The sequence below is a fragment of the Mangifera indica genome, chromosome 11 (genome assembly GCF_011075055.1).
Source record: "Mangifera indica cultivar Alphonso chromosome 11, CATAS_Mindica_2.1, whole genome shotgun sequence".
In the NCBI taxonomy this organism is placed as follows: Eukaryota; Viridiplantae; Streptophyta; class Magnoliopsida; order Sapindales; family Anacardiaceae; genus Mangifera; species Mangifera indica.
Window position 1 is genome coordinate 4067556 of NC_058147.1, and position 23505 is coordinate 4091060.

The 23505-nt window shown below is 32.2% G+C and overlaps 1 protein-coding gene and 1 long non-coding RNA gene across 3 annotated transcripts; one reads left to right on the forward strand and one right to left on the reverse strand.

Moving 5' to 3' along the window:
* The first annotated feature begins 242 nt into the window (after nt 1–242).
* LOC123229914 lies at nt 243–3626 on the forward strand. The gene is made up of 4 exons (XR_006504985.1): nt 243–382; nt 461–581; nt 2590–2640; nt 3310–3626. It is a non-coding gene; the product is annotated as an uncharacterized LOC123229914 (long non-coding RNA).
* Nucleotides 3593–23067, reverse strand: LOC123229913 (MADS-box transcription factor 27-like). 2 transcript variants are annotated; one of them, XM_044655951.1, is made up of 7 exons: nt 22949–23067; nt 22668–22850; nt 5578–5656; nt 4694–4755; nt 3901–4000; nt 3764–3805; nt 3593–3682 (listed from the first exon to the last, which is right to left on the reverse strand). In XM_044655951.1, the coding sequence occupies exons 2-7, from the start codon at nt 22847–22849 to the stop codon at nt 3593–3595; spliced, it is 555 nt and encodes a 184-aa protein (XP_044511886.1). In that variant the 5' UTR covers nt 22850; nt 22949–23067. The 2 variants fall into 2 exon arrangements, with proteins under 2 accessions (XP_044511886.1, XP_044511887.1); XM_044655952.1 differs by lacking the exon at nt 3593–3682 and having other exon boundaries at nt 3784–4000.
* Nucleotides 23068–23505: the final 438 nt, after the last annotated feature.

The following is a 23505-nucleotide window of genomic DNA, read 5'->3' on the forward strand; positions in this document are numbered from 1 at the left end:
AGTTGATAAATAATGTTTAAAAAAAAAAAAGATTAATTTACCTCAAATAAATTATGCCCCGAAAGAAAAAACGGCGTTCCGAAGCCACGCGTGTAAAGGCTGTAAAACCGACTCAAGTAAAAACTTTAAAAAATTACCTGCTGGCTACGCTGAAACAGCAGCTGTCGGGAAACCTGAGAAAGCCCAGGTTTTCAAAAAATTAAAAAACCTAAAATTACTGATAACATAACGTGTATAAAATATGGATCGGGTGGGGGCATCAGCAAGTGTTTTATATATACCTCTTTCCATTGGCTCTGGTGCTCTCCATACCTATCTCTTTCTCTCTCCTTTTCTTCTCTAGCGTTTTCTGCAACAATTTCGGTCTCCTTCTAAGAAGCAGGTATATTATCATCTTTTGCACGTTTACCTTTATCTGTGAATTCGATTTTTCATAAATTTTGATATTCTCTTTTGCCAGGGAATCTGCATTTTTGTGAATTTAAGTTTACGTATCTGCACATTGGAGCTCCCTTTCACGTTTAGTGCTGGTTCCTTGTTGTAATTTGATGCTCGAATCTATGATGACCTTTCAGTTTGAGGTATTTTACATTTTTTTTTTGTAATGTCTCGGTACCTTCGTTACTTCGTAGATGAATAAAATGTGTTTCTGCAATCAACTTAGGATTTGTTTGGTTGTTGAGAAAGTTTGAAGGAAAATATAGGTGCAAAGCAGACGGCGAACTGGTTATCCCTAACTGTGACGGTTTTCGGTTGATTAACCGATATTTAATTTTACTTAATCAAACTACTTTGATTTGTGTTTTATTATTGATTATTTGAGTAACTTTATATTTTTCTTCTGTTATTTCTTGTACTGTTTAGTTAGATCAATTGTATTTACTTCATTTTGTATAATATTCCGAAATGCGTGAGTTTTGTTTTTCTGGTGAGTGATGATTTCTCCTTTTTTTGTCAGTATCTTTTTATTTCTTTTGTTGGTTAGGTGTACAGTGTTTAGCACAGCTTACTTTTGAGCTTGTTGGTACTGTTTAGAACTTTAATTGAATGCACTCGTTGTTTTTCTACCGAGATATTAAGTGTATGTCAGGTTATACATGTTTGGACAACAGTTATTTACTTTAATAGGCTGACATTCCATTAGATTTATACTGCTTCTATACCTATATGCTTTCTTTCTAAGAATCGTCATAGCTATGAATAATGAGTTTCATATGCAAATCCATGATCTTTTCGATAAGCTTGTACTTAAAAGTCACAGAAAATATTGGCGAGGCCGTCAATTCTTTTAATTTTGTCAGAATCAAATGTTTAACAGTTACCATATGGCTAAAAATTGAGACGGTTAATAGGAACTTTACATGAGCCAGATTCATCATTCGGGACTGAACCGCCCCTAACCGGACTAACAGTCCCTCAACGTCTGCCTGCAAATAGAATGAGCTTTTTTAGGGATTTGAACTTGTCAATATGCTTTCATATGGAACTGAACCAAACAATTACTGACAGCATAGAAAAACTTGTTGGAACCGTTTTTTATTTTATTTTTTGTTAAGAAATGTAGGATATATGTTAAACAGATATGTTTCATACTATCACTATCAATTTTTTCTAGTACTCTGGAGATTACCCATTCGGGTGTTTAATTTTTTCTGAAGATTAATCATAAGACAAGTCTGTTCTTTTTGAGTTTGATTTCTTAAGTACGTTAATTTGAATAGATTTTGATAATAAATCCAATACGTTGGCTTATGTTTTTACATCTTTTGAAGGAAATGTTTGATACGAACATTGAAAAAGAAAAAAAAAAGAATTTTTCTCAAGTGTTAGGGTAAATATCAAATGGTTCAAAATAATCTCGAAGTCCTCATCACTACAAAGTGTGACTTTAGGATGTGACCTTGCAGCTTTCAAAATAGACTTTTTTTTTTTTTTTTCAAATCTTGAAATGCTACTGTTTTTCACCCTGGACTGTGGATGCTTTTGTCCTAGCAGTAGTGCTGTTCTCTTATCAATAGCTGTCGAAGTTATATTTGTTGAATTTCTATTTTAAAATGATCTACACTATAAATGGTGGGTTATGATAATGCAAGATATGTTTAATTTAAGCAAGAAAATCTTAATTTTTGTGCCACCTATGGGTTTTCTGCATCGCAGATTAGGCAATTTTAGGCAACTGTCAATACTTACTTGACTTAGTGATCTTCATCTGTGACAGGCTTATCCATTCTAGGATTACAGTCATGCTTTACTGATATTATATTTTGTTCTACCCCAATTACTACACTAGAGAAAATAGTGTTGAACTTTTCTGAACAAACTGATATGAAAATTCATTTGTCAGGAGTATATGGATGGTGATTTTACTAACTGTTATAAATTTTTTAATACAGTTGTCTAATTGAATTGTATGAAAAAGTTGTGAATGACTTGCAAGTAGTGTGTAACATATCTAAATCTCTCTTTCTTCTTGTATGTCAGTCAATTGTACTCTTTTTAACAATAATCTGACTATCTCTTTTTTTCACTCTAATGCTTTGTTAGTTGTAGCTTATATCTAGCTGTTTTTCATGTCTATTTTAAACACAGAAGGCTATTTATCATGGGATGGTCCTTGGTTGTTGCAACATAGATGGTGAGGTAAGTTTTTAAAGTTTAATATAAAATTAAACGGAGGAGAACAAGAAGACAGACATTGTTTGATTGCCACGCCCTCTCCTATAAAATTTAGTTTTACATTTTTTCTCAATGAATTTTTGTTTAGTTTACTAAATTTGAGATGCTTTATGGTTTTGTCTTTCACTCTATATTTTCTTTTCTGAAATATCTGCATGATGGTGTTGGTATCTTTTTATCGAAGTAGACAACTAAGTTTTTGATCTTTTAATCTAAATTTAAATAAAATGAAATTATGTATAACCTTTCAGTGGTCCATTTCAAAGACTTAGAATTTCTTAAATGATGCATTGCACATTATGTGCAATTTTATTTCTTTTTGTTACACTTAATCTTATCTTTACATAAGTAGTGAGATTCGTTCATCATAACACACATACTAAAGTTATATTTTTTAATCGTTTTCAAACCAAAGTCCTTTAACTGAAAGCTCTGTGGTTTACATACCACATCTCACTAATAGAAGCATAACTTTGCAATTTTGATGGTGATCGAGTAACAACATTCCCACTTTGTTGCATGTACTTTGTTATTGCATTTGTAGTCTGCTGCATTTTCCAAAAGAAACAATTTGTGAACAAAATTATTGAAAAGCACTTGGTATTAATAATTAAGATATCTTTTGTTATGGAGGAACTGTACCCCAATTTAGTGGCGCTTGCTGGTGTTTCATAACTCTGTTGCTGAGGCTGGCTAAGCTGGAGATGGACAGGTACATGTGAGTCTTCTCCATTGCTTAGACTGTTGGTAAGCAGTGGGTTTCTGATTGCTCCATTGGCATCTCTTGTACCATAAACCTGGGATGTGTAATTTTTCTGTTTGAGGGTGGTTTTCTAATATCTTACAATTCGACAAAGGTTTAATGATTGAATCATACTAGTCTTTCAAGATATGACTGATTTTGTGTTATATATACCTATACCTTCTTATTCAGTTTGATATTCTCTTTACGAATCAGGTTTACCTTCTTATAGAGTTCCATATTTTCTTGGTGAATGAGATTCCCCTACAACAAAGAAGATGGATTTAACTACTTGAATTTAAATGATAAGAGTGTAGAAATCATTAGCTGTTTTCTAGGATTCACCTTATAGTTTAGTTCTTGTATTTCATCCATTAGAATCTGGTCCTGCAAAAAAAAAAAAAAAACTAGTAAGAGTCACATGCTTTATATGCTAAGTAAATGGAATTTTACTCAATGTATGGGAGATAAGATTTTTAAACCTTTTTCGTGCGAACACCCCGAAGACTCATCTCCAATTGGTTCTCCAAATTCTGCAGATCATTTACACTCAAACCAGAAAGCCCTTCACCCATCATTTGTCTGTTTTTATCATATGGGCGAATAGCTTAGGCCTTTAAATAGATGTATGTTCAATATTTAAAATTTTGTTCTTGAGGTCAAGGATGGGATGCAAATAACTGCTTTGCCCATAAATGCATCTTTTATTTTTCAATTTTGATAAAAGCTAGATTATTTTCTATTTTAAGCTTTTTATTACTTTTAGTAATAGTATTTCTTCATTAATTTAGGTTATCTTTCACCGTTGTGTTCCTGATCAGTTTCATTTCTGCTTTGACAATTTTGTAGCTAGGGCTAGTGAAAAGTAGCTGAAAGTTTTGTTTCTTTTCTATCACGTCATGGGAAATTGATGCCTTTTACTGTTCATAGAAAACCATCATTTTATATTTTGTAAAGTATTCTAGCTCAACTTGTTAAATGATGAGATATCTGTCCTGGCTGTAGCCAAATTCATCTTCCTGCATTTTTTCCCTGAAGATTGACTCTAGACCTGCTTTCTATATTTCGATTCTAGATGCTTGAGTCATTACTTCATTCCTGGATATTATGAATTATACTAGAGGTGTGTTCTAGGTTTATGCATGCAAACCTACATGTGCAGAGAAGTCTCTGAGGCTAGACTGTGTTGAGGATTGAAACTTAATGTGCTAAAATGAAATCACTCACGTGTGAACATTAGTAAAAGAATAGCTAATATAAGGAAGAAGATCATACCGATGATTTTCTTGCAAATTCTGCAACTGTTGCCTTAATATTGCTGCTTCTTGTTGCCAGTACTAGAAGGAAGATACAAAATGGTTTGATATTCTAGGATTGCTTTGGTTAGCATAATTACATTATGAACAACATACGTTGACTAAAATAAATCTTATGTTAAGGAAAATTATTTAGCACATCCAAAAAGTTGCAGTTTCTATTCATTGGTGAATGGCATGTTTGATTTTGAATCAAAACTTACCAAACTAAACAATTTTATGTAAAATATCAAACACTTATGTGTATTTATTTTGTATTTATAGGAATAATGCAGGGTTGAGCTTAGAGTTTTTGTTTTTGTTCCCACATTGTTATTTTCTTCCATTCTGATAAAATTTATCTGAAGAATTTGTGAACCAAGATATTTAATTTCAGTCTAACCCAGGTTAATTAGCTAATATTAACAGTACAACTATCAAAGCAGTTTTGTGTTTTGTATAACTTTTTCACCTCCATTATCTTCCAGGTTTCAGATATCTTACATGGTGTTAACCCAATTTCAAGTCCTAATTTCAAAATACTGTTTGATGGAATATCTTGTAGCCACTACCATTGGTCAGTTCAATAGTTAGTCCCAATTGCACTTCTGGTGCCAACCTACTTTATGTGATGTAACAAAATCAGGGGAGACCTGGTTGATCTTTGCATGTTATAAATGCTGTTATGCTTCAACAGAAAGCCATGCTCCATAGGCTAACAACTCATATTTAATTTTGTTACTATCTTTAAGTTTTGGTCAGCGCAAGCTAGACAAAAGTGTCTAAACTGTTACAGAAATCATATCAAGTATGCATTTAAGATGAAGTTATAAATTACAGTTTGGGCAGAGAGTTGAAGATTACCTTTACTTCAGAGGCTTGGTTCGCTAGTTGATGATGATCTTCTTTTGATTTTTTGTATCTTTCAATTACTGATTTCATACTGGTATAAGAAGGTTTTAAATCTTTCAGATAAAGGCTACTATTTAATTGAGTAGAGAAATATAAAAGATAGCATCAAGAATCACCATAAAAAAAAATTTATAGAAAGCATATTAATATGCTCTGTTAACAGTATCATGTATGTCTTCTCTTGTATTTCCTTCTTGGAGATCTAATTTATGTTGCTCAAAGTTTATTCTAGAAACAGCTGGAGACAATTTCCCAGAAACTTAAATCTGCAGGTGCAGGTAACATTCAGTGCACAATTTGAACACTTATTTTTCATAATTCTATTTGACGCCAAGTTTGTTGCAATAAGTTTGGAGTTGGTTTCTTTTCTTTTATCTTATATTTAGTGGCTGAAAAATTATGAAAGGGTTCACTCCGTTGTTTTAGCAGTTTTCCTTCTGTACACCTTCAATTTGTTAGATGCCCTCCCTACCCTAAGTAACTGAATTTTACACTTTTTTTTTGGAGGCAGTCATCATATTATAATTTGTCTGACCCTGCATGAGGTGTATATAGTGGTATTTGGAGGAACAATGCAGGCAATCTTACTGTACATACATATGTGATAGGTTAACATAATTATTACCTGTTGTTCTAATGAATTTCCATTAAAGTACTACACAAGGTCTTTTATTAAACTTTTTTAGGTGTATATCAAAAGTTATCCACATTCTATGAGCTGTAGAATTTGAAATGATCTTGTGGTCAACCAAGAACAAATGGTAGGTATGCATGTCAGTTTGTCTATACTAGGTGATTCATGCCGCAATGAATTCTATTTATCTCATATTTGTAGATGTAGAATCATTCAATGAAATTTTTACTGAATTTTACTATAGCGTATCATTTTAGTTAAACTGAGTTATATATTGATTCACCTGTGCAAAATGGTGAAACCTTTGCCTAAAGTGATATTTTGTTGATTTTTTCAAGGGTTTTTATGTTGCACTATGATACGAATCTTAGGAGAATCACACCTCAAAAACTAACTATTAAGATGGGAGAGTCCAAGGTCATATAAACTCTATACTAGTTGTTCATATTTTTCAATGTGGGATCCAAGTCTCATACCTTGCACTTGGGATCCTAACATACTACCACGCTCCGTAGCCTCGGCGCCCACACGGGCTAGCTGTGCGCTAGGCCCGGGCGAACATTGCAATGCCGGTGTCACCACCCGCATCGTACGATTGTAATTGGGAGACATGGTGATGACTCTGATATCAAATGATATGAACCTTAAGAGAACCATACCTCAAAAGCTAACTATTGAGATGAGAGAGTTCAAGGTCATATAAGCTCCACACTAGTTGCTCATACTTTCCAATGTGAGATCTAAGTCTCATACCTTACACTTGGGATCCTAACACACTAACACTTTGATTTTTTGGTGCCAGTATCACATTCCTTCTCTTTTGTGAAACCTTTCCTAAATTCATGTTCTTGGTCCTCACTGAAACAATTTGATAATTTCCATTTATATCTAATTCACAAGTTCTTAGTTTTATTGACATTTTGTGTGTTTGGGTATCTTCACCCTTTGCTTATTTCATTTTGGCATTTCTTCCTACCTAACAGCAGGAACCAAAAATTGCTCTTGCTCTTCTGTTTACAAGGGGGACACTACCAATAGGCTGACTAGCTGTTCTTACTTTTTATGAAATTGAATAGCTACAAATATATATGATTATCATTGGAGCAACTATCTTAAGGCTTGTTTTGGGTTTAGTCACAACTCCTTCGTTCAAAATATGGAACGAATGAAAATTTTAGTTAATTATTAGCCCTAGAAATGGCCATTCTACTGTCATCAACTTCACCGATTAAGTAATTTTAGAACATGAGAAAAAAAACCCACATCTTGTCTCTTGATTGTTTGGTTGAAAGAATTTATAGTGTGTAGTCGTGAGCCCATTGTTGTAAGTCTGATCTTGAGTAAATAAAACCAGGCAAGTTCTTTTTTCATATTATTGTGTGTTTCTTGGGAAAGACCAGATTAGGTTGTTATGAGATTTTTAGTGTAGGTTCCTAAAAATGTGGTATTAGAGTTGCTGCAATTTTTAGGGTTAGGGAGGATCAATTTTGTGAAAGATGAGATCAGAAGGTGGTTGTTGGTTCGACTCACAAAAATAAAAGCTCAGGTTATGATGAAGAAAGGGTTTTGACTCTAATGTGAGTGTAAATACGGGTTAAATCATGATTCTAGATTCAAGTCATTGTTGGTCTAAATGGTGTATGAGAATTGATTAGATGACAATGACATATTGATCGTGAGTGATGAGGAGTGAACGAAGAAAGAAGTGGATTTGGTAACTTTGAACATGATGGTGGCTCAAAATTGCAAATGAGTAGCTTTTGACGAAATCCGACTGTTGGAATTCACTTGTTTGTCAAATTGTCTTACTCCTTTGTTGTTGAAAATAAAATTAGAAGATATTTGAGAAGAAGATGTAAAATGGGAAAAGAAAACTCGAGATTCAACTTGATTCAAAACCATTCTTATCCAACCTTTGATCCAACCTTTGACCCAACCTAATGCTTGCTTAGAATTCAAATTTTCAATTTATACTAAATACACTATCAATGTAAATACAATTCATTCCAACTACCAACATTTTACCACTATAGCCTATATAACAACAATCCAAACATAAGACCAAACTCAAAACCATATTGGTCTATAGTAACCCAAATACCACGCACACCCAAACACACCCTATTAAACACATCTTTACTATCAACACCTCACTTATGTTTGAACTCTCCCACATATCACTTAAACACTATACACCCAATCGACTCAACTCAACTCACACCTAACATAGAAATTCAACCCAACCATACCTTAATAGACCTTCTTAGAGTTCTATTCAATCTAAGTTTACTTCAACCTAATTTATTCAATTCCACCATAACACTGGAGCAATCATGAGGGAAACATTTAGGCTTGATCGACAACCACCATTCTAATGGCTTTAAGAACCCACCATTTCATCCATCTCATATAGATCAATCTTCCTCTTTTCTATCAAATCCAAAATCATATTGCTAGTAACAATGGCTACCCCATCTTCCCACATCGAAACTAACATAGTGAGAGTTCTTGGTTAACCCACTTACTCTACTACTAGACCTAACTCTATTTTAATTGACTATTATTGGGCAAACAAACCCAACAACAAGCACTAGTCTTATGTACCAAATCCCACTTAAAATGATTTTTTCTTATTTTCTTTCTCATGCTTACCCTATGGGTGATTATATGCTTAGGAGAGATGTCGCATGAAATATAATGATTGGCAGACATATGAAGCTTGAATATATAGACACTAGTAGTTTCACTTCAACAAGTCGACGAGTGTCTCTAAGGATATGGACTCCACCAGAAAACCTGCCCAAAGCTACACAAACCATATATTCACATAAGACCATGATAAAGTGGAATAAGGATGTGTTTTATATGAAAATCAATCATAATTTTTTCAATATTATGGTTGTTTCACATTTTGACATAAGAGCCATGGAAAGCAGAAGTCTAATTTTCTTCAATCTAAAGCTTGTCTTGGCATTTCTAGAAACTACTTATAATGTAAACAACAATTTACCAATCTACACTATTGTTCTTTGAGAGATAAAGAAAGAAGACTCTAATATACTTGAGTGGCCAATTCCTCTCTCTTGTAAGGTTTGAGTGCTTTAATATATCTTGAATCTAATGTATCTAATAGTTGGGAAGTTGGACAACTAATGGCAAAAAAAATGATGACAAGTCTGGTGGTTGATTTTCAACAAAATAGACCATTAGTTTCGAACCCCAAGTTCATACATGGCCTTAGAAACATACTAGGTGAGTCACATTTGGGCAAGGAATTCAATGCAAAGACTATAATTCTACCTAGTGAAGAAGAGATTATGAACTTGATGGAAGTTACGGATTCAAATGTCGTATGTGTTGTTCAATCTTTCATTCGAAAGAAGCTTACATCAAAATTGGAGTAGAGTTTTTTAGCACAATTTAAAAAAAAAATAAAGGAGCTCAAAAAAGTATGTGTTTAATCATGCCATATGGTGAGGTGTGCTTTGAAGAATATTACTCTTACAAACATTGCATCTTTTTGGCAGCTTGAGGCTAGTTTCCTTGTAAAACTTATGATGATGCTTTAGGTGATTTCAACAACAAATGACAACATAATTATTTGTTTGTGAGTAAATTTTTGCCCTTCTAGTTGTGTCTAATGTTCATGGCCATGTTAAGCACACCCACAAACTTATAAACCCTCCAAAATTTGACATGCGTAATCTAAATAAGGCATGCTTGCTCATGGGGGGATTTTTTGCTTCTATTGCGAATTCTCATGAAGAAGGGTGAGGGTAAGAGTAGATGATTATTGTCTCTTGGTGAGGGGGATCAATCTAAGGAAAAGGGAGGTACATGGGCACCAAAGAAAATGGATGAAAATGTGTTACAAATAGGACATAATGCAACAATTTAAAATGGGAGAGAAAACAAAGGCTTATGCCTAAGGAGGAAGGCCTTTAATTGCTTAGGCTATTTTTTTGTTTTGTTTTATTTCGAATTGGTTGTTTGGTTGAAAAAATTCATAATGTAGCCATGAACCATTGTAAGTGTAATTTTCAATAAATAAAACTATATGAGTTTTCCCTCTTTTATATATTGTGTGTTGCTTGAGAGAGATCATATTGGGTTAATATGGAGTTAGACTTGGCTTAATTTTTTGTAAGCAGTTAAAAATTATTTAGATTAACCTTCAATAAAAAGAAAAACACCATTATTCTTTATTTGAGAAGACTGTTAGGACAAGTCAATAAAGAACTTGGACAGTGCAACAAATATTTTCAACTAAATGTGTTCTAAATTTAGATTCAAATATATTTTGCATTAAGTTCCTTGTAAATTTAAAAGGTTCTTACACTTTAAAGTCTTTGGATTAAATTTATATTAACATCGTGGAAGTTATAATGTGATAGTTACAAGTGAAATCTATCTATAATTCTAAACCATTATGACAAATTGACAATTAGTGTTAGTTCATGTATGTGACTTAATGATGTAGTGCTTACTATAGTCACCATAAGGTCACAAAGTTTGTCAAGTGAGAAGCTTGTTATATCTTAGAATATTTGAGAATAAGAGTTAAAATTAGTTTGTAAGTTTTGAATTCCTTAAACTAGAAAGAGGTGTTGAAGTAAGTGCTCTAGAAGCAATTATCTTGGCGATATATCCACACTATATCATGTTTATGTATCAATAAAATGACACTCTTTATTTGAGAAAGTATATGTTTACATATATATTAGGGTAAAATCCCTCAGAATGGTTAAATTGTGACAAAGAGATCAATGCATATTTCAATTATGAAAACTTATGTGTATATTAGATGACCATCTAGAAACACCTATACTCATAGTATTATATTGACCTAAAACACTTATAATGTGATAAAACTATTATAGTATTGAACAATCATACTGAAAAGTAGTGGCAAAACTCATATGTTGAGGCTATTTGTTGATAACTTGGTTTGACACATGGTTGCATGTTGTTTGCATATTTATTGGACTAACCTTTCATAATATTTCATATAAATAGTAACTCTAGTATTTATGGTATAAATTCTGTAATGATGGTGGTGCATTTAATACTTGGACTTGAGATCATCAAAATGTTTTATGCACCAATCATGATTGATTGACATATGATTAATCACTCCCGGGTATGAGAGATAATATCTTGGCTCACAGTTTGGCTATAAAACGTACTATAAATCTATGACCATAGTTGGATTAAGTTGTTACTCAATTTAAATATTAATTCAATCATTTCATGACTAATCAAACATCTATAGCTAGGATTAATTTAAAGTTGACACTATTTTTATGCCTTAGTCTTGATGAAACGATTGCATGATAATTGTATTGTTATTAGGTAAAATTAGTCTTTATGTCATATAAAATCTAACTTGGATACATTCTATTAAGGTCAAATAACTATTTCTTATTCGAACTTTGATGAAACAAAATCCCCACCCTTATAGTTTGAAAAGTCTATTTTTCCACTTATGAATCTATTTTGTTGGTAAAAGTTGTTAGTTTTATGATAGATTCAATTAAAAAGACAAGAATATTATTTTAATGATCGACTTGAAAGTTCTAACTTTTGCGTAATTTCTTATATACATTTTATTTAAGGAAATTCACTTAAAAAAACCCTAGCGCTTGAACCTTTTTCTCTCACACCTTTCATCTCTTTAATGGAACAATTGCTCGTTGGAAAATAAAAAATCCATTTAAAAAAGGAAGATACCAAGTCAAAAGAATCATATAATTTTTAGTTTAAAAATCAAATCAAGAATACATTTCACAAAAAAAAAAAAAGTTGAATTGATCCTTCAACTAAAATTTATTGCTGGGATGGTCAAAAGCTTGGAATGCTTGAAAGCTTCAACTTAAAGTTAGTTGAACTTAGTTTTGAAAAAGGAAATAAGAAAAAGAAATAAAATTAACCACTAAACTCAATTTGCAATCTACTATAAGGGAAAACCATTCTCAAGCAAAAATTTGAGAAATTCTTTTTTATATCATTATCACTTAATAACTCCATTCCTCCAATATCATTACACCTTTGTCAATAAACTAGTAATTTAATGATGGGTGATATTCTGTTATATGTTTATGTGGATGGACATATAATAGGTTTTGGGCTTACAAAAGTTAATACATTAAATTTTTGGATAGTTGGCAAATCTTTGTTGTTGTCGACTAATGTTGTCATGTATTTGAACTTATAAGGGCAGGTAAACAAAAATTATTTAATGGGTTTGTTTGACGTAGTTATAATAGAAAATGATATAGATTCTAGAAAGATTATTGAGTGTAAATTAATGTTATCAAATTGATAGATATAAATAATTATTGTATTTGATTAGTAGTATTAAAATAAAATATTATTTGACTTAAATATCTTTAATATGTTAAACTAAATCAAAGAAGTGTAGATAAGGTAGGGGTTGAATAAGAGTTTGAGGTTTCTTAATCTTCTCATCTTCCCACCTCAACAGAGCAACTCCCATCCCTCAACTTCACTATTCTTTCTCCTTACCTCTATTTTTCAACAGTAGATCTTTCTTTACCTAATATTAATAATCTTTCTTCATCTATTTTCTTTATCATTGTACATGTATTATGTTTTCTTCCACTTTTAATCAATATCTCAATCAATTACCATAATTGCAAAACCCTATTCTTTTATTCCTTTTTCATTGAATCTTCCAATCGATTTCCCACCATCAAACTAATATTCTCGAGTCATTCAATTATCCATTGATGGTTTAGACACAATTGGGCTAGCCGGTTTTCTCCATATCTCGACATGGTTGCAATGACCATGCAATGTCATTGAAATGGTCAAGTCAAAACAAAACGAAGAAAAATGATGGGGGCACAAGAACAAAAAGAAAGCAAAAGGATAAAGAAGATAGACAAAAGAGGACAGAGGGGAAGAAGGAAGGGGAACAAGAGAAGAAAATAAGTCACGAAGGAAAGTGAAAAAGAGGGAGGGGGGGGGGGGAAAGGTTAAAATGAAGCCATATGTTTGCCACTCACTAGTTGACTCTTTAAAAATGATTTGTAATTCATTGATTTATGTTTCTTAGTCCTTTATATTTATGCATTTTAACTATTAAAATTAACCCCAAAAAAAAAAGGAGCGAAGGGCGGGAAACTATTGTTTTCAAAGTACAATGTTGGGAAAGTTTAGTTTATGGCAAAATATGGGCGAGAACAATAATTCTCTTCTTTAATATTATTAAAGTAAATAATGATAATAACTAATTGTAAATCAATTAGATTACATTATTTTCTATTTTTATTTTTATTTTTTTGTTCCTTGATGTCACCAAAATTTAACCTTTGAGACTTAGATTAAAACAATGAAAGGTATTAAGTGTTCTTCTCAATTTATTAGTTTAGATATGCATATTCTTGTATTGTTATATTTGTTTATGTTAATTTGTAAAAAGATTTCCTAAATTGTTTAGCTTTTCTGCAAAGAACATTCTCCTTGTAATTAAGGGTGAATACGAATTGAACCGAGTTCGAACGACCTTTGGCTTGAGTTCAATTTGAATAAAAAATAACTCAAGTTTTGTTCAAATTTGTCGAGCCAACATTAAGGGTGGTTCGAATTTGATTCAAATGAAAATAATTCGGTTCGAGTTTGATTCAAATTCATGGTTCGGATATGTGACTCAAATTTATGATTTGAATTCATAGTTCATTGACAAAATGACATCGTTTAACAATTATTTAACATAATTTGAATTGAATCATGAGTCAAGTTCAAATTAAATCGAACTATTTATCTAGTGTGTGAACAAAACTGAGTCGAACTCTCTATAGTGTGAGTTTAGTTTAGTTTTAAAACAAGTCGAACTCCTTAATTCGAGTTCAATTCATATTTGAGGTACACGAATTCAAATTAAGCTAAACTAGTTTTTAAACCAGAACTAGTTTGGTTCAGATTCAACCTTACTCATAATAGACAATACAATCATATTGTCAAAATAATTTAATGTTGGGCAAAAACAAGTTAATTAAATGAAATTTGATTTTATTCATTTGCTATTTGAGAATTGATCATGCTTATCCTAACTCGCATGCCAAGAAATTATATAATCATCTACATGGGAATGTGATTTTGAGAAATCATTTTTAGAATGTTAAAACAAATTATCTAGGGTAATCTTGCTAGGAATAGAAATAAAAAAGATACCCTTTGATCTTTCGATGAAGATATTTAGTTAGTTGGTGTATTATTTAATTATTATTTAGAAGATATATTTTAAAGAAATTATAAGAAAAAAGACACAAATTCCTTTTTCTTTCTCATCATTAGATAATTCTTATGGCCAAAAAACTATTCCCCATCCAAGGTATATTGAAAACACCAAACTTCTACCCTTTAATTTTCAAAAACTAAAACATCCACCCACAACCAAATTTTTATTAAATATTTCAGTTAAAATTAAGGGTAAAACTGTTATTTACTAAAAAATTAAAGTTTTATCACATTTTCTCTCTCATATTTAAAAACTTACATTTTTGCCCTAACCCAAAGTTTGAAAAGTGGCAAAAACCCTCCTAGGGTTTGTTCCTCTTTCTCTGACTTTGATTTCTCCTTTCCCGACCATCAACGGTTCTCCCTTCCCCCTTTATTTTTCCTTCGGTCTCTCTCTCTTGCCTTTTCGACCATCTTTGATTGGAGACGAAGACATTTGGTTTTTGTCTGAAATGAAGACTGTTCGTCTTTGTCTTTAATCGAAGACGACCAGAGAGGCAAGGAAGAGAGGCTAGAGGAGAGATAAGGGGGGAAGGGAGGACGATCGACGGTCGAGAAAGGAGAAATCGACGTCAAAGAAAGAGGAACAAATCCTATGGGGGGTTTTTGTCACTTTTCAAACTTTGGATTGGGAGAAAATATAAGTTTTAAATATGGGGGAGGAAAATGTGATGAAATTTTATTTTTTTTGTAAATAATGGTTTTATCCCTAACCTTAATTGAAATTTTTAATGGAAATTTGGTTGTAGGTGGGTGTTTGGGTTTTTAAAAGTTGGAGGATGAGAGTTTGAGATTTTACTATACCTTGGGTGGGAAATAGTGCTTTGGCCTAATTCTTATAATGTAAAATTGTAAATAACGTGGTTGAAATAGGGTGCTTGTTTATGTAGGAAAGAGCAAAATGTGATATTTTGTCACTCTCAGAAAATGATGGTGGCTAATAAAGTAAGATTTAGGAAAAAAATTATTATAATTTTTTTGAGTAATTTGAGGACATACATTTATAATATTGAATAATAAAAATATATTAATTTTTATATATATTTTGTATAAAAAATTAACAAATTAACACATGAAAATATGTCTTCTTGTGTTTTGTTATAACTTGGTATGATTGTTAATCCCTCCAAACTAAATCATAATATCTAAACTAGAATAATTTGGTTGGAAAAAAAAAAAGATATGACAATAAAGTGCAAATAGATAAAATGATTCAGCTGCATCAATATATAGATGGAAGAATTGCATATTTAGGACACGTGTGTTGAAATTAGGACTTGGATGATATTGTGCGTCAACATTTAAGAATTCCCACCACCTATCTCTTCTAGATCTTCCCCGATTTTAAAGGAAAGAGAGTGTGTCCTGCTAATAGAACTTGTGAGCCACAGTTTTAGTGAAAATTTCACAAGCTATGCTATAACTATCACTCAGAATATATAAATAAGAATATATATTTATGTATATTATGGTGTAATTAAATATTATTTTATTTTTAATATAAAATTATGTAATTATATATATAAAAATATAACTATTTATATATTTAAAATAGATATACTAATTTTATTAAAATATATGCTAAACTAAAAGGGTTTATTATCTTCAAAATAGAAAGGCAAAAAATAGAAGACTCAAGCACCGTACACCATAAAATTTTCATGTGTTCAGAAACTATAAACTAAGGTCTAGTTGCAACGTGCAACTGTTTAAGTTGTTATATGTATATGTTTTGGGTGGCTATTTCAACGTTGTGGGAGCCTATTATATGTAAATTAATTAAAGTTTACCCCTTTACGAGAAAGGGTTCTTTGTTATAGAATTAAATAGTTATTCATGATTCAGCATGCCCATGCATACATGAACTTCATTAAGAAATCGTTGAATTTTTGTATTGAATAACCAAGACATGTTTTCCAAATGACAATAAAATATGCATCATCTTGCCCCTTGCCACTAAGCCAGAAGAACTCGTATAATCTAATGACGGTCAGACTTCAAAGGAAGGATTAATTTAAGCTTCCATTATAACTAACCAAAATTGGAAATGCGTCATATAGATTATTGGGGTTTATGTGGCAAACCTATTGCCTGCATGCACGAAATGACAAGTGTTTAAAATTTAGAGATTCCGATGGTTGATAGGATACGTTTTGTATAAGGTGGTTTGATGACTCGACTCTGAGTTTGTAAAGAGTTTTTAATTATACAATCGACAAAGGTTGAGGATTGCATGAAAATAAAATGACTAAAGAGATTGGACTTGAAATTGATTAGGTAGACAAATAGGGTTGTTTATAACTAAACCACCATAAGTCAAGTTCAAAACGAGCATTCCATTGAAGGAATAACATTCCTTTAGGACTAAAATGTTATACCCAGTATTTGAATCATGATATCATTCAATGATGGTTTATTTGCGTCAGTTGCTTCATTGATTGCTTAGTCGTCTTTCTTATTGTTTTGGCATCATTTGGTATCAGAAGAAAAGTTTGTAATCGATATTGAGCAACAAAATCGCAGTCAAGGTAGATAAGGTCGTGGTAGGAGTAGTGGATGCACTCATATGGAAGACATTGTTGATCACCAATGTCACCAACAAGTAAAGTTAGATTTGAAATGAGATGAGTTTGAGTTGATTTGAACTCAAGTTTGGCTTGGCTAATAAGTGGACGAGCCTAGAAATTCACATTCGAGCTTGAGCTCAGCTCATCTGGGCTTATTACTATTCATCAATAATTTGGGAACACTAATATATAAACGTAAAATTTCATAGAAAAATAGTCCAAAATTTACCAATTTCCATACGATTCTCGATTAGAATTTGTCTCGTTGTCATCGTTAGTTAGTTGTCCTCTCGACCTGTGGCTCGATCTTTATCGATTGAACTTTCTCTCCCATTATCGTCGTCGATCATTCCTCTCTGTTATCGTTGTTCTATCTCGTTTTTTCCTCTCATATCTTGGTTGGTTGCCACTCACTTAGTTGTTGCTCAATCATTTGCCGATCACCAATTTTGTTCAATTTTGATCAAGAATGTTACTTTGAGTTGGGAGTCTTGCTTAGGACTTGAAAGTGGAGTAATTGCTTTTATATCTTTTGTTTGGAGAATTAGAGGAAGCAGGCTAAGGGTTTCTATTAGATGTGCTTATCTCCAAAAACATTAATTGGAATTGGTATTTTCTCTATCTTAATTAATGTGAGAAAATGTTGACATTAATTCATCTTGGAAATGAGTAAAAATATTTCGGAAATTTGTAATATATAGTCTTGAGACTAAAAGACATGCGGTGTTACGGTTGGATAATTTGATATTATTTATGCAATGTTTCACTTATTCATTTATTTTTTAATAAAAAATGTCGTCGTTCATTTCAGTACTAAATGATGTTATTTTTATGTAGGAACAAGCATCTCGCAAATAGCTTGTTTTTGCTTTCTCAAAGCTTGAACCTTTTAATTTTTTAGGCTTGAGTTCGACAAAAACATGTATTGTTTAGGTTTGTTCAAGTCGAGCCTTTTAATAAACTTGAGTTGACTCAGTTGGAATCCAACTTTACCTACAAGATATAGAGATTGATAATCTAAAGAGACGAATTCAAGATCTCTAAAGACACCTTACACAGGTCGAAATTCCCATATAAGTCGAGGGGGAATATAATAGCTAAACTGTTGAATAGGAGGGAGAAAACACTAATCCTTTTGTGAGTGTCAATCAACCTGTAGCCAATTGAGGGATTAGACCGAGATACCAACAATATGCTAGAGACATTAGCATGAAGATTGAAATTTCAAAGTTTTGTTGAATATTGTTGAAAATATATTCGATATAAAGGAATTCTCAGAGTGTTAGAAGGTAAAAGTAGTTGCGATAAACTTGAGAAAACATGCATCAATTTGGAAGGAGCATGTTAAGAAACAACGGTTTAGGGAATAAAAACAAAAGGTTGTTAGGTCCGAAAAGATGAAGTTATTACATCAAAAATTCTTCTTGAATGTTACAAGCAAGAAGCTTTTATTGAGTATCATAATATTAAGCAAAAAAACATGTCAATGGAAGAGTTTATGAATGAATTTGATCAATGGATGATCAGATGTGATATGGATAAAGAGGATGAACAAACAATTGTTAGGTTCCTTAAAGGTCTTCGAGCTAAAATTTTAGATATTGTACAATTGCAACAATATTGGATCTATGCGAATGTTTGTTTACTCACCACAAATGTTGAAAAACAAAGCATAAAAGTAGTGGTGGATCTTAGTTTTCTTGCCATTTTCAAGGAAGGAATGTTTGGGAGCATAAAGGAGTTCAACACCTTACAAACCAACTACTAGGGTTGAGAAATGTATTAATTTTAAACAAAAACTAAAAGAAAAACAAGTTGTAGCTTCTAGTTCATTAGGACCTAAAGAAAAACAATGTTTTAAGTGTAAAGGACTGAGACATTTTACAATAGATTATTCAAATAGATAGATAGTGACATTGATTGAGGAGGATAATAAGCCAACATATGATGATGTGGAAGAAAAGCATGAAGACAAAAATATGGAGAAGATGAGATTACTTACAGAGATCAAAGGAAATCTTTAGTAGTTCATAGGTTGTTGAATGTCATGACAACTGAAGAGGAGTTGTGGTTGAGGAATAACATCTTTCATACTAAGTGTAGTAGTTTTTCTAAAGGCAAAGTTTGTAATATGATTATTAATGGAGGGAGTTAGGAAAATGTAATATTTACAATTATGGTGGATAAATTGAATGTAAAGAAAAAGGAGGATCCAAAACCTTACAACTTGTCATGGTTTCGTACAAGATGTAAAGTAAAGGTGAATAAGAGATGTCTAATGTAATTTTTGATTAAACAAATAAAGATGAGGTATGACGTGATGTAGTGTCAACATATACTTGTCATCTCTTATCATGACGACAATGACACTTTGATAGGAAGATGAAGCGTAATGCTTTCAAGAATACCTATATGTTAAAGAAAGTTGGGTAACAATCACAATAAGGCCATTGGGCAAGACATCAAAGGCATGGAGAATCATTTACTCTCAAATTAGAACTAGTAGAAGCAATTTGGGAGTGATCGAAGGTTTTCACTTTGGTTGTACGTGAGTAAATGAACAGGTGCTTATCATATTGCACCAAATTCAACCATTGTTAGATGCATGTGTTGATGTCATTTCAGAGGATGTGCTACTAAGATTACCACTAATAAGGGACATGCGATATTATATCGATTTTGTTTCTTATGCCATTATCCCACACAAAGCAAATTAGTTCAAATAAGCATAAAGAGTTGCAACAACAAGATTGAGAGATATTGGAAAAGGAAGCAATTCAAGAGAGTATGAGTCCTTGCGTTGTGTTAAATTATTAGTTCCAATGAAAGATGGATTGTGACAAATATGTATTGATTGTCATACTTTCAAAAAACCACCACCAACCAATTTACAATTCCATAGTTTGATGTTTTACTTAATCAACTTCATAATGCGATGGTCTTTTAAAAAATAAACTTGAGGAGTAGTTATCACCAAATATGGGTGTTAATGGAATATGACATTTAAGATGAGAAATGGGTTGTACGAGTGGACGGTAATGTTATTTGAGTTGTCCAATGCACCAAATACATTTATGTGACTAATGAATCAAGTTTTCAAATCTTTCATAGGTAAATTTGAGGTTGTATATTTTGATGGTATCTTGGTTTATAGTGCTTTAGTTGAACAACATTTCGAACATCTAAGGAGTGTTTAGGTGTTGCACAAGGAGTTATATACAAATTTGAAGGAGTGTTACTTCCTTGATAATATGACGATGTTAGGATATATTATAGTAACAAATAGAATTATAATGAATTCAACTAAGATTGAAGCAATCAGGAGTTGGCCAGCACCAAGGTCCATTCATAATATTTGGAGGTTTCATGGGTGTTGACTTCTTTTTATAGGATGCTCATTATGAATTCAACAATATTATTAAATCAATTTTGGATGTTCAAAAGGGAAAAGATCTATGTGGACAAAAGAGTCGCAAGAAACTTTTCAACTTTTGGAAAGTAAGGTTACAAAAGCTCCAATTTTAGTGTTGCTGAACATTGAAGAAGTGTTTAAGGTTCATTGTTACACATTGACTATTGGGATTGATGGAGTGTTAAACCAAAGTGCTAAGTATATCTTCTTCTTTAGTGAAGAACTTTACTTTTAACAACGAGTTTTATGCTATAATGAGGTGTTTAAAATATTGGAGGTATGATCTCTTCTCAAAGAAGTTTATCCTAAATTCAAATTATAAGGCTTTAAAGGACATCAATGGACAACATAATATTAATTTGAGACATGTCAAATAGGTAGAATTCATACAAACCTTTACATTCACGATCAAGTCAAGAGTCCTTAATCAAGTGGCATACACATTAAGTAGACAACATGCAATATACAATACTTTCTACGATGTGGGTACAAATTGAGGGTTTTGAAACTTTTTGAAACTTATTATAAGGACTTATATTTTAGTAGCATTTAGGAGAAGTGCATAGACCACTCCTATTAGCTAATTTTTTTTTCTAGCGAGAAAGAATGAACATGAGTGGGAGGATAACATGACGGGCGCTAACGAGATGAATTCATCTTTAAGGACAAATCTTTTTCTAGTGAGAAAGAATGATGCAAGAATAATATAACCCACATTTTAGACATTGTAAACAAAAATGAGGTCGTTTCACACACTGTTTTGAAAATGTCTTTGATCGTGGTAGAAGCTCCTTAGTCATTTCTCACTAGAACGGGTTGTTGCACAAGTCTCTTTTTTATTGTTCTATCAATAACTGTAGTGTGGAAAGTTGAATGAATAGACGAATGAGATTGTTTTTGATTGAATGACAAGAAATCAAGTGCAGAACGAGCCTTATATTTAAGAAATGATCATTTTATTAAATCTAAAAAATTTTATTTATAAGAAACTCTCTAATTTTTTAGTTTTAATTTAATTGTTTCTTATTTATTTTTAAACTAAGTTTTTAGGGTTGTTTGGCGTTAAAATTAATATATTTTGATTATTATAAAAGTAAATCTAAGGGTTATCCTATATATTCAATGTCCAAACCATTATAAAATTTGATGATGATAATTTTTTATGACCCAAAAATCCTAGGATTGATACGACCTTTAGTAGTTAAGGAATCATGATATATTATATCTCAAGAAATGGTCCTAATGGATTTGAAATTATAATATCAAAATATCTTCTCAGACAAAGTAACCATAAAGTTTACTTGAAATTATCAGATGAAAACATATTTATATATAATTAACACCAGCACAAACTTTAACGCCATTGTCATCTATCTATCTACAATCGATGCCCTTTTCAATCCTAGCCTCGTCTTTGTTTGGAAATTGACAAGAGCACTTCTTGGCAACATAATTGTCTTCCCCCTGGACTAAAGCTACATTGATTGGCATGTTACCTCTTTACTATAGCAAGAGGTCAAGGATCATTGATGAATAAAGATTAAGCTCTAACTTCAATATGAACCCTCAATGCAGCAATTTAAATGATGTACAATTTTTTTTCACTTTGGGTTGAAAATCTCATCCTAAACAAGTTAATTTTGAAATGTGATCTGAGAGGATTTAAACTTTTATTGTGGTACTTAAAATTCTACTTCTTTTTCACTCAAATTATCTCTTAAGACAAATAATATACTATCGCCACAAGAGATATAATCTTTTCTATCAACGCCAACCTCACTAATTCTAAATCTTTTTAAAAAAATTGAAACTAAAATCAGGCTGTCACTAATGAATTCATGCTCTAAATAGCATCTTCTACTCAAGAATTCATAGAATAATTTACTAAAATCTTATACTATGCTACCAATAGCGATACAGCTCAGAAATTTTTACATTTTTTCCCTAGGTTATCGAAAGCCTGTAGTATTCTCTAAAAAGTGAACATAATAATTACTTAAAACAATCTCAAATCAAAATAACTGCAAGCTTGCATATAAACCAGAAGTATATATGTAAATAACATACCAAATGTAGCATCGAGTATAGAAAATTTTCGTTGATATAATATAATGTGGCATCAAGTATTTAAGTAACAAAAAATCATGATAATGAGATCTTGAAAGACCTGGTGCTGGCGAAATCGTAGAGCCTGCCGGTGCTGGAGAAGATTACCACTCCTACTTCGGCGTCGCACAGGATCGCCAGCTCCTTCGCCTTCTTCAACAATCCGTTCCTCCTCTTCGAAAACGTCACTTGTCTGCTCGTCGAGTTGTCGATCCTCCTTATCACTATTTTACCTCTCCCCATCCTTGAATTCCATCCAAATTCAAAATATTAAAAATTAAGTTCAAGCCAAACAGAGTTTTTTTTTTTTTTTACAGAAGAAGAGAAAAAGTAAACACAGACCTACTTGGCAAGAAAAAGAAAAGTGAAGAGAGTACAGACAAAAGAACCAAGGTTTTTTTGGAGACGTCGTTTTGCTCTGAGTATGCACCGATTCACATCACAACGGAAGAGGCTATTTAAGGAAAGTGTACAACGTAATGGTAAAACCACCGGTTTATGTAGAAAACCACCAGTGGTTTTTAAAAGAAGGACACGTGTTCCAACGAAGAGCTGAGAGAATTTAAAATAACAATTTAAATTTAATGGTACCGCCGTCTACCGTATAGATTGCTGACGCGTGGGCATACGTATTCGTAGACCGTAGTTCCTATTTTGGAAATATGGAGTTCTTCTATTTTTTAAATCTGTGTGTGGTTGGATGGGTCGTCCCGTCCTAGGAAAACGTGGTTTTGCTTTGCCCCTGAAGTTGGGCAATGGCCGTTCCGTCCACCCAAGTTCAAAACAGATTGGCTAACGTCACAGGACGATGTCGGTTTCAAGACGGACTACCAGCACCTTACCTGTTTTTCAGTTTTGACCACTCAAGATGAAACATAGCCTAAATGTCAAAATTTTTT

Bases quoted from the DNA above. Each gene is read 5' to 3' on its own strand.
- LOC123229913 (XM_044655951.1), bottom strand. From the start codon at position 22,849: ATGGGGAGAGGTAAAATAGTGATAAGGAGGATCGACAACTCGACGAGC. The intron at 4,756-5,577 runs GTAATCTTCAAC...TCTTCCTTCTAG, and splicing joins ACCAAGCCTCTGAAGTAAAG to TACTGGCAACAAGAAGCAGC. The intron at 4,001-4,693 runs GTATGATCTTCT...TGATAAAAACAG, and splicing joins AATTTGCAAGAAAATCATCG to ACAAATGATGGGTGAAGGGC.